The sequence below is a fragment of the Protomyctophum parallelum genome (genome assembly GCF_964188405.1).
Source record: "Protomyctophum parallelum genome assembly, chromosome: 11".
Lineage (NCBI taxonomy): Eukaryota > Metazoa > Chordata > Actinopteri > Myctophiformes > Myctophidae > Protomyctophum > Protomyctophum parallelum.
This window is the reverse complement of record NC_139707.1, coordinates 50566048-50581961: the sequence shown is the minus strand read 5'-3', so window position 1 is coordinate 50581961 and position 15914 is coordinate 50566048. Positions and strand designations below refer to the sequence as shown.

At 43.2% G+C, this 15914-nt stretch overlaps 1 protein-coding gene across 1 annotated transcript in view; it reads right to left on the bottom strand.

The window, feature by feature from the left end:
* rusc2 (RUN and SH3 domain containing 2) overlaps window positions 1-15914 on the bottom strand; it is an 81124-nt gene that overhangs the window by 18498 nt on the left and 46712 nt on the right. The window contains 4 exon segments of the mRNA XM_083776863.1: window positions 1597-1673; window positions 2224-2391; window positions 3964-4083; window positions 4150-4242. Coding sequence (XP_083632989.1) covers window positions 1597-1673; window positions 2224-2391; window positions 3964-4083; window positions 4150-4242 — 458 coding nt within the window.

Here is a 15914-nt window from a genome sequence, read left to right as displayed (position 1 = left end):
GACCTCAGGATACATCACTGAGGATACGTCCCAGGTGATGACCTCAGGATACGTCACTGAGGATACGTCCCAGGTGATGACCTCAGGATACGTCACTGAGGATACGTCCCAGGTGATGACCTCAGGATACATCACTGAGGATACGTCTCAGGTGAAACCCCGTTGACCTCAGGATACGTCACTGAGGATACGTCCCAGGTGATGACCTCAGGATACATCACTGAGGATACGTCTCAGGTGAAACCCCGTTGACCTCAGGATACGTCACTGAGGATACGTCCCAGGTGATGACCTCAGGATACGTCACTGAGGATACGTCTCAGGTGAAACCCCGTTGACCTCAGGATACATCACTGAGGATACGTCCCAGGTGATGACCTCAGGATACGTCACTGAGGATACGTCCCAGGTGATGACCTCAGGATACGTCACTGAGGATACGTCCCAGGTGATGACCTCAGGATACATCACTGAGGATACGTCCCAGGTGATGACCTCAGGATACATCACTGAGGATACGTCCCAGGTGATGACCTCAGGATACATCACTGAGGATACGTCCCAGGTGAAACCCCGTTGACCTCAGGATACATCACTGAGGATACGTCCCAGGTGCATCCATGCCATGTATTCTTTAGTTATAGTTATTCTATTCATAGTGACTCATAGGAATAGACTATATGTGACAACCAGGAATAGTCTGGTGACCACCGGAGAGACGGGTGACAGCCTGGAATGTAGACGGCACCCGGGTGAGCAGTATGGGTTAGCGTCCCAGCCTGTGTCCTCCATGAGGAGGTGAGCAGTGTGGGTTAGCGCCCCAGCCTGTGTCCTCCATGAGGAGGTGAGCAGTGTGGGTTAGCGCCCCAGCCTGTGTCCTCCGTGAGGAGGTGAGCAGTGTGGGTTAGCGCCCCAGCCTGTGTCCTCCGTGAGGAGGAAGCCCAACAACCCTCGGTGAGGCCTTTGGGAGGGCCATGCAAGCAGCAAGTGGAGCCGCAGCACCATTTCCCTGCGGAACCATTGCCCACCACTCCTGAATGAAGTGTCTGGTGCTGGGACTCTGGTGCAACGCACAGGTCCTCGCTCTACTCCTGGTGAGAGCAGGAGTGGACCTGGTGAGACGTAGGAGGGGCCCGGACAGGAGTCAACCCAACCCACAGAGCCTAGTCCTTCCGTGCGCCAGAAGCGTACCTCCCAGCCCTGGCAGAGTAGTTCTGGAGTAGTTCCAACGGATTGTGTGGCCCTGGTTTTTCCCTAATGGGACTGATGGAGGGTATAGCTACTGGGACGTAATTCGGGACTTGATCACTCCCGGCTGGGTCGCCTGAGTGAGGGGTATGATGATGTTTGGTAGACCCGAAACCCCGTTGACCTCAGGATACATCACTGAGGATACGTCCCAGGTGATGACCTCAGGATACATCACTGAGGATACGTCCCAGGTGATGACCTCAGGATACATCACTGAGGATACGTCCCAGGTGATGACCTCAGGATACATCACTGAGGATACGTCCCAGGTGCATGATGTATTTTTTTAGTAATACATACTGTACATATACTGTATATAAAATACATATATATTATACATCATACCTTCACGTCTGGGTCTCGACTCGTCCCGAAGTGAGCTACGATCAGATCCACAGCGGTGTTCACAGCCTTCACCAACCCTGGGGGGGGGGGGGGGGGGGGGGGACAGAAGGGGTCAATTTGCATTCTTAAAACAGTTTAAATGCAAGAGTTACAATTTACAATTTAGGCATTTAGCAGAAGCTCTTAATCCAGAGCGACTTACATTAAGCAAGAACAAAAAAGCATCATACATCACATAAAATCACATGAAAAGCATTTATCATGAAACATGCGTAAGCTATAAGAACGTAACAGTGGAATATCTATACAATGAAACTATACATATATACTACTATGCTATATGTACTATGGCGTGCTATGACTACATACAATGCAATTATAGTGCTGTCTACATAACATGCTATAAGTCTGTATCAAATGCTATCTAAGTCTACAGAAATGCTATCTAAGGGCGTGGGGTAAGTGCTATGGGCCATGATGGAGTCTGAAAAGGTGGGTTTTCAGACTACGGCGGAAGATTGGGAGTGATGCTGCAGTTCTGACTGCGACGGGAAGTGCATTCCACAGTTTTGGAGGCAGAAGTAGTTTGGGACGTTCTTAGTGTGTGCGCGCGCCGCACGGTCTCACCTCTCTTCTGGGCCAGGTCCACAGAGATGTGTGTGTGCGTGCGCGTGTGTGCGTGCGTGCGCGCGGAGCCAGAGGAGGCGTCCGGGGAGAGGCAGAACTCCTCCGGCGGCCTCTCGGCCAATGAGAAGTAGTCTGGGACCTCCTGGTCACTGTAGCTCCTCTCACGCCCTGCAGGGGGAGACAGAGAGGAGGTTGTCAGGAGAACTCTAATCCATACAGTATGCTGTCAGTAGAACTGTCCTGCCCCTCTAAATGTCTGTGCACGCCCCTGTCCTGCCCCCTCTAAATGTCTGTGCACGCCCCTGTCCTGCCCCTCTAAATGTCTGTGCACGCCCCTGTCCTGCCCCCTCTAAATGTCTGTGCACGCCCCTGTCCTGCCCCTCTAAATGTCTGTGCACGCCCCTGTCCCTCTAAATGTCTGTGCACGCCCCTGTCCTGCCCCTCTAAATGACTGTGCACGCCCCTGTCCTGCCCCTCTGAATGTCTGTGCACGCCCCTGTCCTGTCCCCTCTAAATGTCTGTGCACGCCCCTGTCCTGCCCCTCTAAATGTCTGTGCACGCCCCTGTCCTGCCCCTCTGAATGTCTGTGCACGCCCCTGTCCTGCCCCTCTAAATGTCTGTGCACGCCCCTGTCCTGCCCCTCTGAATGTCTGTGCACGCCCCTGTCCTGCCCCTCTAAATGTCTGTGTACGCCCCTGTCCTGCTCCTCTAAATGTCTGTGCACGCCACTGTCCTGCTCCTCTGAATGTCTGTGCACGCCACTGTCCTGCTCCTCTAAATGTCTGTGTACGCCCCTGTCCTGCCCCTCTGAATGTCTGTGCACGCCCCTGTCCTGCCCCTCTGAATGTCTGTGCACGCCCCTGTCCTGCCCCCTCTAAATGTCTGTGCACGCCCCTGTCCTGCCCCTCTAAATGTCTGTGCACGCCCCTGTCCCTCTAAATGTCTGTGCACGCCCCTGTCCTGCCCCTCTAAATGTCTGTGCACGCCCCTGTCCTGCCCCCTCTAAATGTCTGTGCACGCCCCTGTCCTGCCCCTCTAAATGTCTGTGCACGCCCCTGTCCCTCTAAATGTCTGTGCACGCCCCTGTCCTGCCCCTCTGAATGTCTGTGCACGCCCCTGTCCTGTCCCCTCTAAATGTCTGTGCACGCCCCTGTCCCTCTAAATGTCTGTGCACGCCCCTGTCCTGCCCCTCTAAATGACTGTGCACGCCCCTGTCCTGCCCCTCTGAATGTCTGTGCACGCCCCTGTCCTGTCCCCTCTAAATGTCTGTGCACGCCCCTGTCCTGCCCCTCTGAATGTCTGTGCACGCCCCTGTCCTGCCCCTCTAAATGTCTGTGTACGCCCCTGTCCTGCTCCTCTAAATGTCTGTGCACGCCACTGTCCTGCTCCTCTGAATGTCTGTGTACGCCACTGTCCTGCTCCTCTAAATGTCTGTGCACGCCACTGTCCTGCTCCTCTAAATGTCTGTGCACGCCACTGTCCTGCTCCTCTAAATGTCTGTGTACGCCCCTGTCCTGCCCCTCTGAATGTCTGTGAGTAGTTAGAAGGAGGAGGAGGAGGAGGAGGAGGAGGAGGAGGAGGAGGAGGAGGAGGAAGAGGAAGAGGAGGGGGAGGAGGAGGAAGAGGAAGAGGAGGGGGAGGAGGAGGAGGAGGAGGAGGAGGAGGAGGAGGAGGAGGAGGGGGAGGAGGAGGGGGAGGAGGAGGAGGAGGAGAGGGAGGGGCAGTAGTTAGAAGGGTCACCGTTGGTCCGTCTAGGCGGCGCCCCGAGGCTGAAGCAGGACGACGAGGAAGCCGAGGCGGAGGACGGGAAGTCGAAGACGTTTCGCCTGGCTGAGCGCTGAGCCCCCCCTCCTCCTCCCCCACCCCCACCACCACCGCTCAGGGGTGGGGGTGGGGGGGGCTCCAGGCTCATGGGGGGGCCCAGACCCTCGGAGACCCTCTCCAGGCCCAGAGGGTTCCGACGACGGTAGTCCCTCCATTTCAGAGCCTGCGGTGACAGGTGGTGGTGGTGGTGGTGGGCTTTGTTTTTTTATGGGAGGGTGGATGGATGGAGGGGTGGGTGGAGAAGGAGGTATGATGAGAGAGAGAGAGAGAGAGAGAGAGAGAGAGAGAGAGAGAGAGAGAGAGAGAGAGAGAGAGAGAGAGAGAGAGGGGAATGGAAAATGGGGGAGCAGAGATGATAGTATTTCATGCGAGATGAAAAGATGTAAAGCAAAGGAAGGAAGGTTAGAAAGAGAAGGACAGGTCTGTGATATAAAGCACCAGGGACTTCTCCGTCACCACAGAACTAATATATAACAGTCAAATTCAGAGATTCCACGAGATTTGTTAAAGGACAACTTTAGTTTTTTTCAACCAAGGTTCATGTTTTAGGTTGTTAGGTTGAGAAAGTAAAAGATGAGTGTTCATTTTTTTTTCATTTGCTGCTTTCTTTCGTTTTAGGGATTTTAGCTCTTTTTGACAGATCTTTTGTGGCCAGATGTAATTTCCTGGGGTTTAATAGGACTATAGTAAATAATAATAAAAAGAAAATCACCATACAATTCTGTAAAATAATACATATTTAGCCCCATGTTCGAATGCCCCCGCCCCCCTGTCAAAAACAGCTAAAATCCCTAAAAAACGAAAGAAAGCAGAAAATGAAAGAAATTTACATTAAAGGAGAATTCCATGCTAGAAGGCTTTCTTACCTTTCTTTGTAGTTGTTACGTCCCCGCCAAAGAGGTCCAGGTGTTATTTTGTGCAAAAGCTCCTTATTGGCTATTTCCCTTACCATAAGCCCTAAATGAATTGCATTGAATTGAATGGGAATTGAATGGGGCTATGGGGTGTTGTGCTAATTTGCTTATTTCCATCGCTCAAAATTATATTTTCTTTGTATATATCCTCTCTTCATAATGTAAATAATATCCCAAGCGGCACAGTTTACTACTTATTTCGATGGGAATAAGCGAATTAGCATAACACCCCATAGCCCCATTCAATTCCCATTCAATGCAATGCAATTCATTGAGCGCTTATGGTAGGGGAAATAGCCAATAAGGAGCTTTTGCACAAAAAAACACCTGGACCTCTTTGGTGGGAGTAGTATGGTAGGACACGTATATAGAAACCGGAAGTCAGATTTCGACATTTCTGGATCAGGACACTCCCTAGGGACATTATGGTTACCATTTCCTGTGACATCATAGTATTGATTTTGCTGATTGGAGTTTCCGTTATCTAATGATCTCATCATATTGATCGTGTTTGGGTGGACTTTGCCAGTTTGGCAATCAGTGGTCATTAATTCAAACTATTTCGCAATTACAGTGGTACTGTGTACATGCCAGTGAAACTAATTTTAAACCGACCTCTGTGACAGTTGGTTCTGCGAAGACTGTGTGTCTGTGTGTGAGTATTGATTCTGTATGGTTGGATCTAAACGAGCTGATCGTATTGATTTCACCTCTGGTGGTTGACTCTCTCTCTCTCTCTGAACTAAAAGACTTACAGCTTAGATTATTTCCAATATGCTTATAAAAAGTCGGGGAGGAACTGATGATGCAACTGTCAGCCTGCTTAACCCCTTGGCAAACTATCTCTAACTCCCCATCTTACTAGGCAAGATTTTTATTGATTTTACGTTTCCTTTCAACAGTATGCAGATAGACACCGTTCTGCAGAGACTCAATGGCATATGGGTACCTCATCCTTTCTACCAGTGATCCTTATCTTTATGACTCAGTCGGTATGGTGATATTGATTTTATGGGTGTGTGGGACCATGCATACTATGTGTGGGCATATTGCACCCCCCCCTTCTTCTGAGCAGGCTATGGGATAGCGGTATTGATTCTATGTGGACCCTGTCACGGCTGTGTATCATTGTTAAAAATTGTGTTCACCCCTAAACGTGTGACAGGCTGTGATATAACAAGCACCTATGGGGTGTTTAAGGTAAAGCATTTAGGCAGAATATAGGAGGGTTATAGATGATGTATGTTTAAAAAGTATAATTGATATGATATTGGATTTTTATTTTAAACCATTGGATTTAGTTAAGTAGAGTTCAATACACATCTTTGGACGTGACTAGGTTCTTTATCAGTATTATATAATATTACATTTTATTTAGAGTATAAGGCTAGTCATTAGCCAATGGTATATTGGGAAGAGACACCAGCAATTAGGCTGTATCTACAATGAGATACTTCGTAAAAAAAAAACTATCAAGATAGCAAATGACCCCGTCTCATCCACCCTGCACCGACTTCCAGCTACTTCCCTCTGGTAGACGGTACAAACTAGGCATGCCATGGTATGAGATTTTACAGTACGGTACGATGCCGATATTGATAATCTATACCTCGGTATTCCAAGGTATTTATATTTATAAAAATAAAATAAAAAGATTGCCCCCCTGACCTATGTCTAGTGACTACCTCCACATCCTTATAAGCCCTTCTTTGTTCCCCAACATGTAGGCCTACACATATATATATATATATATATATATATATATATATATCATAATATATGCCATGATTATGAATTGATTACCCTGGACCGAATGGAAACAAGACAGCAAGGACTTTTATCACTGATCCCTTTGGATATGTTGTTGACTGTATCCTATACTGATTACACTTCTGCCAATAATGTATTCAGTCAGTGAATCAATAGCTATTCCCCAGTCCCCATTGTATTTCACTGTACTATGGCTCCCCCTAATGGCCGTTTTGTACCCAGTATGGTGGAGCAGAGGTGATGCAATCTGCGCATGATCACAACTGTCAATGTGTGCCTCCGTGTTGACAGTCCACACTTAGTTACTACATATGGAAATATGGAATATACATTTGGATCTGGGTGTTTTTCAGCAACACTAACTCAAAGGTAGGAAGCAACTTTTCAATCTACTGCATCTGTGGGGTGAAAATATTTGTGTTAAGTGTTGTTGATGTTGTTGTAACTGTTTGTTTTTTACTGTTTGGTAAAGTTTTGCATGGTTTAGGTTGTCTTAAGGTTTTGTTTTAATGTATGACTTGGATTATTTTGGTACGTGGTGGCGTATTTTGGGACAGTTGCATGGTTCATGATGTCTTAATGTTTTGTTTTAATGCATGACATGGGTTATTTTTGGTATGTGATGTGGTGTTTTGTGACATTTGCACGGTTCATGATGTCTTATTGTCTTGGTTTAATGTATGACTTGGGTTATTTTTGATATGTGGTGTGGTGTTTTGTGACATTTGCACGGTTCATGATGTCTTATGGTTTTGTTTTAATGTATGACATGGGTTATTTTTGGTATGTGGTGTGGTGTTTTGTGACAGTTGCATGGTTCAGGCAACTTCAGGGTGTCTTAATGTTTTGTTTTAATGCATGACATGGGTTATTTTTGGTACGTGGTGTGGTGTTTTGTGACATTTGCATGGTTTACGGTGTCTTCATGTTTTGTTTTAATGTATGACATGGGTTATTTTTGGTACGTGGTGTGGTGTTTTGTGACATTTGCACGGTTCATGATGTCTTAATGTTTTGGTTTAATGTATGACTTGGGGTATTTTTGGTGAGTGGTGATGTATTTTGTGACATTTGCACGGGTCATGATGTCTTAATGTTTTGGTTTAATGTATGACTTGGGTTATTTTTGGTATGTGGTGTGGTGTTTTGTGACATTTGCATGGTTCATGATGTCGTAATGTTTTGGTTTAATGTATGACTTGGGTTATTTTTGGTAAGTGGTGGTGTATTTTGTGACATTTGCATGGTTCAGGTTGTCTTAAGGTTTTATTTTAATGTATGACGTGGGTTATTTTTGGTATGTGGTGTGGTGTTTTGTGACAGTTGCATGGTTCATGATGTCTTAATGTTTTGGTTTAATGTATGACTGGGGTTATTTTTGGTAGGTGATGGTGTATTTTGTGACATTTGCATGGTTCAGGGTGTCTTAATGTTTTGTTTTAATGCATGACATGGGTTATTTTTGGTACGTGATGTGGTGTTTTGTGACATTTGCATGGTTCACGGTGTCTTAAGGTTTTGTTTTAATGTATGACTTGGGGTATTTTTGGTATCTGGCGATGGGTTTTGTGTGGTTCACGTTGTCTTAATGATTTGTTTAAGGTATGAGTTGTATTATTTTGGTAAGTGATTGTATGTTTTGTGGCATTTGCATGGTTCAGGTTGGCTTAATGGTTTATTTTAATGTATGACTTGGATTATTTTTGGTACATGGGGGTGTATTTTGTGGCGTTTGCATGGTGCATGGTTCAGGCATGCCCGGGCATGTCTGTGGCCGTTTGAGTTGTGAGGTTGGGGTTAATACTGAGTAATGTACGGTTAGTTCATACTAGTAGGGTACATGTTTAAAGTAATCATGTATATCATATTGGCGTAACTAAATTTGAAATGAGTTGACTGGACTATGTATTTTTAGATGAACACACTATGTTGTTCACCTACAATTATAGGGATCGATGACTAGAGTAGATTGACGGCATTTTACAATAGCTACTATTAGGTATTATTGACATTTAAAGTTAGATAGACTATAGTCTATACTACATGGTGGTATAGGTATCCATGGATTTCCAGGGAATTCAACCCGAATCTGTAGACGTGGTCTGTACACAAAACACAATGTTTTGTGTTGACAATAACCACGAGGCAATAACAGCCATCATACTAGTAAATATTATGTATACTAGTTAAATTATCTAAACTCTGTGATTTGGCATAGACATTTTTCACGACACATAGGAAGAGTCTAAACTACATGCATAATAATAAAATATGGTTGAATGTTTCAAATACTGGATAGTTAGAATGGGTCATGCATATTTTTAATACAAGCACCTTAACATCAGCATGTCTGATGGTGCAGTGTGTAAATGTAACAGGTTATCTACATGGTGTATACTAAAGCATGTAATACTGATGTACCGATGTTTTTCCAAGAGTTCAGATCGTATAGTTTAGAAAATTGTGTAAGTCTATACTATACGAGGTCATTAGATCATGGTCAGCACCAAATATCATACCAAAAGTCTGTATCTTATGTTTATCAGGTTTTATTTTGATCAGAAAATAGACAATTATGCAGATGAACATACACTGTAGCACAACATGGAGCAAAATGTACAAGACAATGAATTCACCAGGACATCAAATATACTCAGTCATCAACTATTTCTAATGTATATATATATATATATATATATATATATATATATATATATATAGATATATATACAACGATGCAATCAGGTCAATCATAGTGGCAATAGTTATGTCCTTGATTATTATTTTTGGATCATATCAGGGTAAATCCTTCCAGTAATGCAAATAAGATGTACATAGCCTATGGATTCTTGACATTGGCAGTGGTCCTACCTCAATACCGCTAGTTCTCAATACCTTAATAACCCTCGGTATAAAATCATCAGTCCACAACTTGTTCATTAAATCTTTAAAATGATTGTAGAAGTAATATCGGGGCGTAATATTCAAACATGTGTGCTCGGTTTGACTAGAATGGTCTATGCGGCAGCCGTTGCAATCATCCTTCATCTGTTCGGTTATAGCGTTTGCGAGTAGTTGACCAACATGTATTTTCAGAATATCTGTAAGATTTGTAGGGTTTGTCCCAGCAAACTCATCCAAAGTCAGTGGCCAATTCAGGGGGTATGGCGGCGAAAGCAATGGTGTGTCGGAGGCTGGAGGGTCATGGGGAGCAGTTGAATTTGGGGGTGATAGGTCTACCGTCTCAAAATACTCTATGTCCCCCGCACCATAGCCCCAAAATGCCCTCTCAAAATGTTCATCGTTCTTCGGATCATAGTCGCAAAATGCCCGGGCATCATCATATTTATCGCTGTCCGTATCTGCAGTACTGATGTTATGCCACCACGGGGGGGTGTATACATGGTCCATTGCGGGTCCATCCACCATGAGAGGTCCCTTCATTCGAGTTTGATTCTCCCAATGAAGAAGTAGAATCCTCCATGGTGCGTGAATGGCGCAATATACCGGCAATAATGAGTTAGCATTTTACCTATAATGTAGGAGGGGGTGGGCTGGTAGCTGCAATTGTTGGTCCACCGGTTTCTAGATCAGAGTGGGGCGTGGGTGCATCGTTTTCTAGGGCGGTGTACGAATTATGATTTACAGGACGGTTATCCATTGAGAATAATGTAGCGCCAGCTGGCTTTGGGGGATCACCGAGCGAGAAGCTACTATGTCTGGGATTACCGAACGAGAACCCCGTAGGTCTGGAATGGCTTGTCTGGTAATCCACAAGCCTCAGTTTCTTTTCATTGAAGTAGTCCAATGATCGTGAATCCACACGTTTGACGCCTCTAAGGTAGCCTTCCAGTAGGTCCAAAGATTGATTCTCTATAGTTGTGAAGAAATCCAACGCTTCACACATCACATGCTTTAGAATCCCTAAATCATCCACACCAACGGCTAGTTGGATTGGAAAGCATTTCTCTTTCTCCATGATACTCTTAGGTCTTTCAACTGGGGTACCGCATTGAGATTTGTATCTTAGTAGCAACCATAAGTTTGACCTAGAACAGTCAACGATGAAGGCCTCAGTGTCACCACGTGAGGGTATTTCAGAGCTCGCCCGTACAAATCGACATGGCTTGATATAGCCAGGGTTTATCTTTGTATCCAATTGCAAGTACTTACAGAACTCAAGAATAGGAGGGACCAATCGCTCAAATTCAGATGCATAGATGCGTATGTAAGGCAACCGGTCTTCAAAGATACTGTTGCCTGTTTCCAATGTATAGAGTTCAATACATCAACACAATACAAACGACAGACGAATTTTCCGGCCGTCGGATAAGGTCCAAACTTTCCTATTCTCATCTTGGTAGCAAGTAGAGTACATGTCGTCTTTCTTTCTTCGCGGGCAGCTAGTGTCTCTATTGTAGGATTACTCAGTTATGTAGGGTTATTCTCCGTATTTAAGAACATCCCCGGAGAGGTGGAGCCTAAAGAATAACTGCCATACTAATCATGGCCGACCTTTGAGGTCAAACAGGGTTTTTTATACAGTACCGGATACGTTACACCCCCAACAAAAGAAGGAAGGATCATCACCAATGCATAATCCTGATTAGTTACAATAGTCGCAAAGTTTAGTATACTACCACCGTAAGAACCTAACTAGAATCTAACACCGGTAATAGTGTAAATATATATATATATATATATATATATATATATGAAATAAAAACAACAATGAAAATATGTTGATTTTTTTTTTGTTTTTATTACTGAGAAACATAGCATGTATTTACACCACTATGTTACACATTACATTTAATAGACATGTTCAGTTCATTCCCATTCGATTTGGGATTTCAACCAGGTAGAGTTGGGTTTCAACCATCTAGTTTTTAGGTGAAGCAGACGCTGAGATCGTCGACATGCCTTGGGTGCAGACAGAGGGGAGGGTACGTCCTCATCACCAGAGTCTGCAGGGGATGGTGGTGGATTGGAGTAGTTCTCTGGTTCAGAGTTCGGTGCTCGGGAGGACGGGGTTGTAAGGGAGAGGTGTACAAATTCCGCATTTTCGGACAGTCCAGGAGTTTTCTTGCTCGTAGTCATGTCCAATGGTTCGATGCTAGCAAAATATTCCTCATCCGTATCGATTATTAACCCGTCCGACTCGAAGTCCTGCTCATCAATTCTCGACATATGGTTACTTAGCAGCTCCGCGGCCATGATCTCGTCCTCTGCCCTCTCTTTGTATAATTCAAAATCACGGGTATAGACAAATCTACCCCGTGTTGAATTATATTCCTCTAGTCTGAGAGGGGTAATATACGGGCTATATGACTGGTACTCCACAGGTTCAATGGGGTTACGTGGTTTACCCATAGCCTCCATGACTAATACTGAGGAGATAGTTGATGACAAATGGTGTTTCCTGAGAAATTATCTCCTATAGCCTTATCCTCTGGTGTGAATAAGCCTTATCCTCTGGTGTGAATAAGCCTAACTCTCTTTGCTCTATACATACATCTAGATCTGAGCCCTCCCTTTTAATTAGTTTGTTCCTTAGCTATACACCCCACCCCTCTCAGTGATTATTCACGGTAGTGTCTACAATACATTTACACTGATACATTTCAACTAGGCTATTAACTTATGTTGTCGTCAGCAGTTTTAAACCAGTATCTAAAAAATAATGCATGTTTCTACATGTACATGTATCAATTTTTGTTAATTATTAGCCATACGATTTTGAATAATATTGATCAATATACTTTATAATTTAAGCTTGGAGAGTCCACGGCATAGGCTATATAGAGTAGATGCAAAGATGTAGATAATATCCTTATTGCCGGTATATTGCGCCATTCACGCACCATGGAGGATTCTACTTCTTCATTGGGAGAATCAAACTCGAATGAAGGGACCTCTCATGGTGGATGGACCCGCAATGGACCATGTATACACCCCCCCGTGGTGGCATAACATCAGTACTGCAGATACGGACAGCGATAAATATGATGATGCCCGGGCATTTTGCGACTATGATCCGAAGAACGATGAACATTTTGAGAGGGCATTTTGGGGCTATGGTGCGGGGGACATAGAGTATTTTGAGACGGTAGACCTATCACCCCCAAATTCAACTGCTCCCCATGACCCTCCAGCCTCCGACACACCATTGCTTTCGCCGCCATACCCCCTGAATTGGCCACTGACTTTGGATGAGTTTGCTGGGACAAACCCTACAAATCTTACAGATATTCTGAAAATACATGTTGGTCAACTACTCGCAAACGCTATAACCGAACAGATGAAGGATGATTGCAACGGCTGCCGCATAGACCATTCTAGTCAAACCGAGCACACATGTTTGAATATTACGCCCCGATATTACTTCTACAATCATTTTAAAGATTTAATGAACAAGTTGTGGACTGATGATTTTATACCGAGGGTTATTAAGGTATTGAGAACTAGCGGTATTGAGGTAGGACCACTGCCAATGTCAAGAATCCATAGGCTATGTACATCTTATTTGCATTACTGGAAGGATTTACCCTGATATGATCCAAAAATAATAATCAAGGACATAACTATTGCCACTATGATTGACCTGATTGCATCGTTGTATATATATCTATATATATATATATATTATATATATATATATATATATATATATATACATTAGAAATAGTTGATGACTGAGTATATTTGATGTCCTGGTGAATTCATTGTCTTGTACATTTTGCTCCATGTTGTGCTACAGTGTATGTTCATCTGCATAATTGTCTATTTTCTGATCAAAATAAAACCTGATAAACATAAGATACAGACTTTTGGTATGATATTTGGTGCTGACCATGATCTAATGACCTCGTATAGTATAGACTTACACAATTTTCTAAACTATACGATCTGAACTCTTGGAAAAACATCGGTACATCAGTATTACATGCTTTAGTATACACCATGTAGATAACCTGTTACATTTACACACTGCACCATCAGACATGCTGATGTTAAGGTGCCTGTATTAAAAACATGCATGACCCATTCTAACTATCCAGTATTTGAAACATTCAACCATATTTTATTATTATGCATGTAGTTTAGACTCTTCCTATGTGTCGTGAAAAATGTCTATGCCAAATCACAGAGTTTAGATAATTTAACTAGTATACATAATATTTACTAGTATGATGGCTGTTATTGCCTCGTGGTTATTGTCAACACAAAACATTGTGTTTTGTGTACAGACCACGTCTACAGATTCGGGTTGAATTCCCTGGAAATCCATGGATACCTATACCACCATGTAGTATAGACTATAGTCTATCTAACTTTAAATGTCAATAATACCTAATAGTAGCTATTGTAAAATGCCGTCAATCTACTCTAGTCATCGATCCCTATAATTGTAGGTGAACAACATAGTGTGTTCATCTAAAAATACATAGTCCAGTCAACTCATTTCAAATTTAGTTACGCCAATATGATATACATGATTACTTTAAACATGTACCCTACTAGTATGAACTAACCGTACATTACTCAGTATTAACCCCAACCTCACAACTCAAACGGCCACAGACATGCCCGGGCATGCCTGAACCATGCACCATGCAAACGCCACAAAATACACCACCATGTACCAAAAATAATCCAAGTCATACATTAAAATAAACCATTAAGCCAACCTGAACCATGCAAATGCCACAAAACATACAATCACTTACCAAAATAATACAACTCATACCTTAAACAAATCATTAAGACAACGTGAACCACACAAAACCCATCGCCAGATACCAAAAATACCCCAAGTCATACATTAAAACAAAACCTTAAGACACCGTGAACCATGCAAATGTCACAAAACACCACATCACGTACCAAAAATAACCCATGTCATGCATTAAAACAAAACATTAAGACACCCTGAACCATGCAAATGTCACAAAATACACCATCACCTACCAAAAATAACCCCAGTCATACATTAAACCAAAACATTAAGACATCATGAACCATGCAACTGTCACAAAACACCACACCACATACCAAAAATAACCCACGTCATACATTAAAATAAAACCTTAAGACAACCTGAACCATGCAAATGTCACAAAATACACCACCACTTACCAAAAATAACCCAAGTCATACATTAAACCAAAACATTACGACATCATGAACCATGCAAATGTCACAAAACACCACACCACATACCAAAAATAACCCAAGTCATACATTAAACCAAAACATTAAGACATCATGACCCGTGCAAATGTCACAAAATACATCACCACTCACCAAAAATACCCCAAGTCATACATTAAACCAAAACATTAAGACATCATGAACCGTGCAAATGTCACAAAACACCACACCACGTACCAAAAATAACCCATGTCATACATTAAAACAAAACATGAAGACACCGTAAACCATGCAAATGTCACAAAACACCACACCACGTACCAAAAATAACCCATGTCATGCATTAAAACAAAACATTAAGACACCCTGAAGTTGCCTGAACCATGCAACTGTCACAAAACACCACACCACATACCAAAAATAACCCATGTCATACATTAAAACAAAACCATAAGACATCATGAACCGTGCAAATGTCACAAAACACCACACCACATATCAAAAATAACCCAAGTCATACATTAAACCAAGACAATAAGACATCATGAACCGTGCAAATGTCACAAAACACCACATCACATACCAAAAATAACCCATGTCATGCATTAAAACAAAACATTAAGACATCATGAACCATGCAACTGTCCCAAAATACGCCACCACGTACCAAAATAATCCAAGTCATACATTAAAACAAAACCTTAAGACAACCTAAACCATGCAAAACTTTACCAAACAGTAAAAAACAAACAGTTACAACAACATCAACAACACTTAACACAAATATTTTCACCCCACAGATGCAGTAGATTGAAAAGTTGCTTCCTACCTTTGAGTTAGTGTTGCTGAAAAACACCCAGATCCAAATGTATATTCCATATTTCCATATGTAGTAACTAAGTGTGGACTGTCAACACGGAGGCACACATTGACAGTTGTGATCATGCGCAGATTGCATCACCTCTGCTCCACCATACTGGGTACAAAACGGCCATTAGGGGGAGCCATAGTACAGTGAAATACAATGGG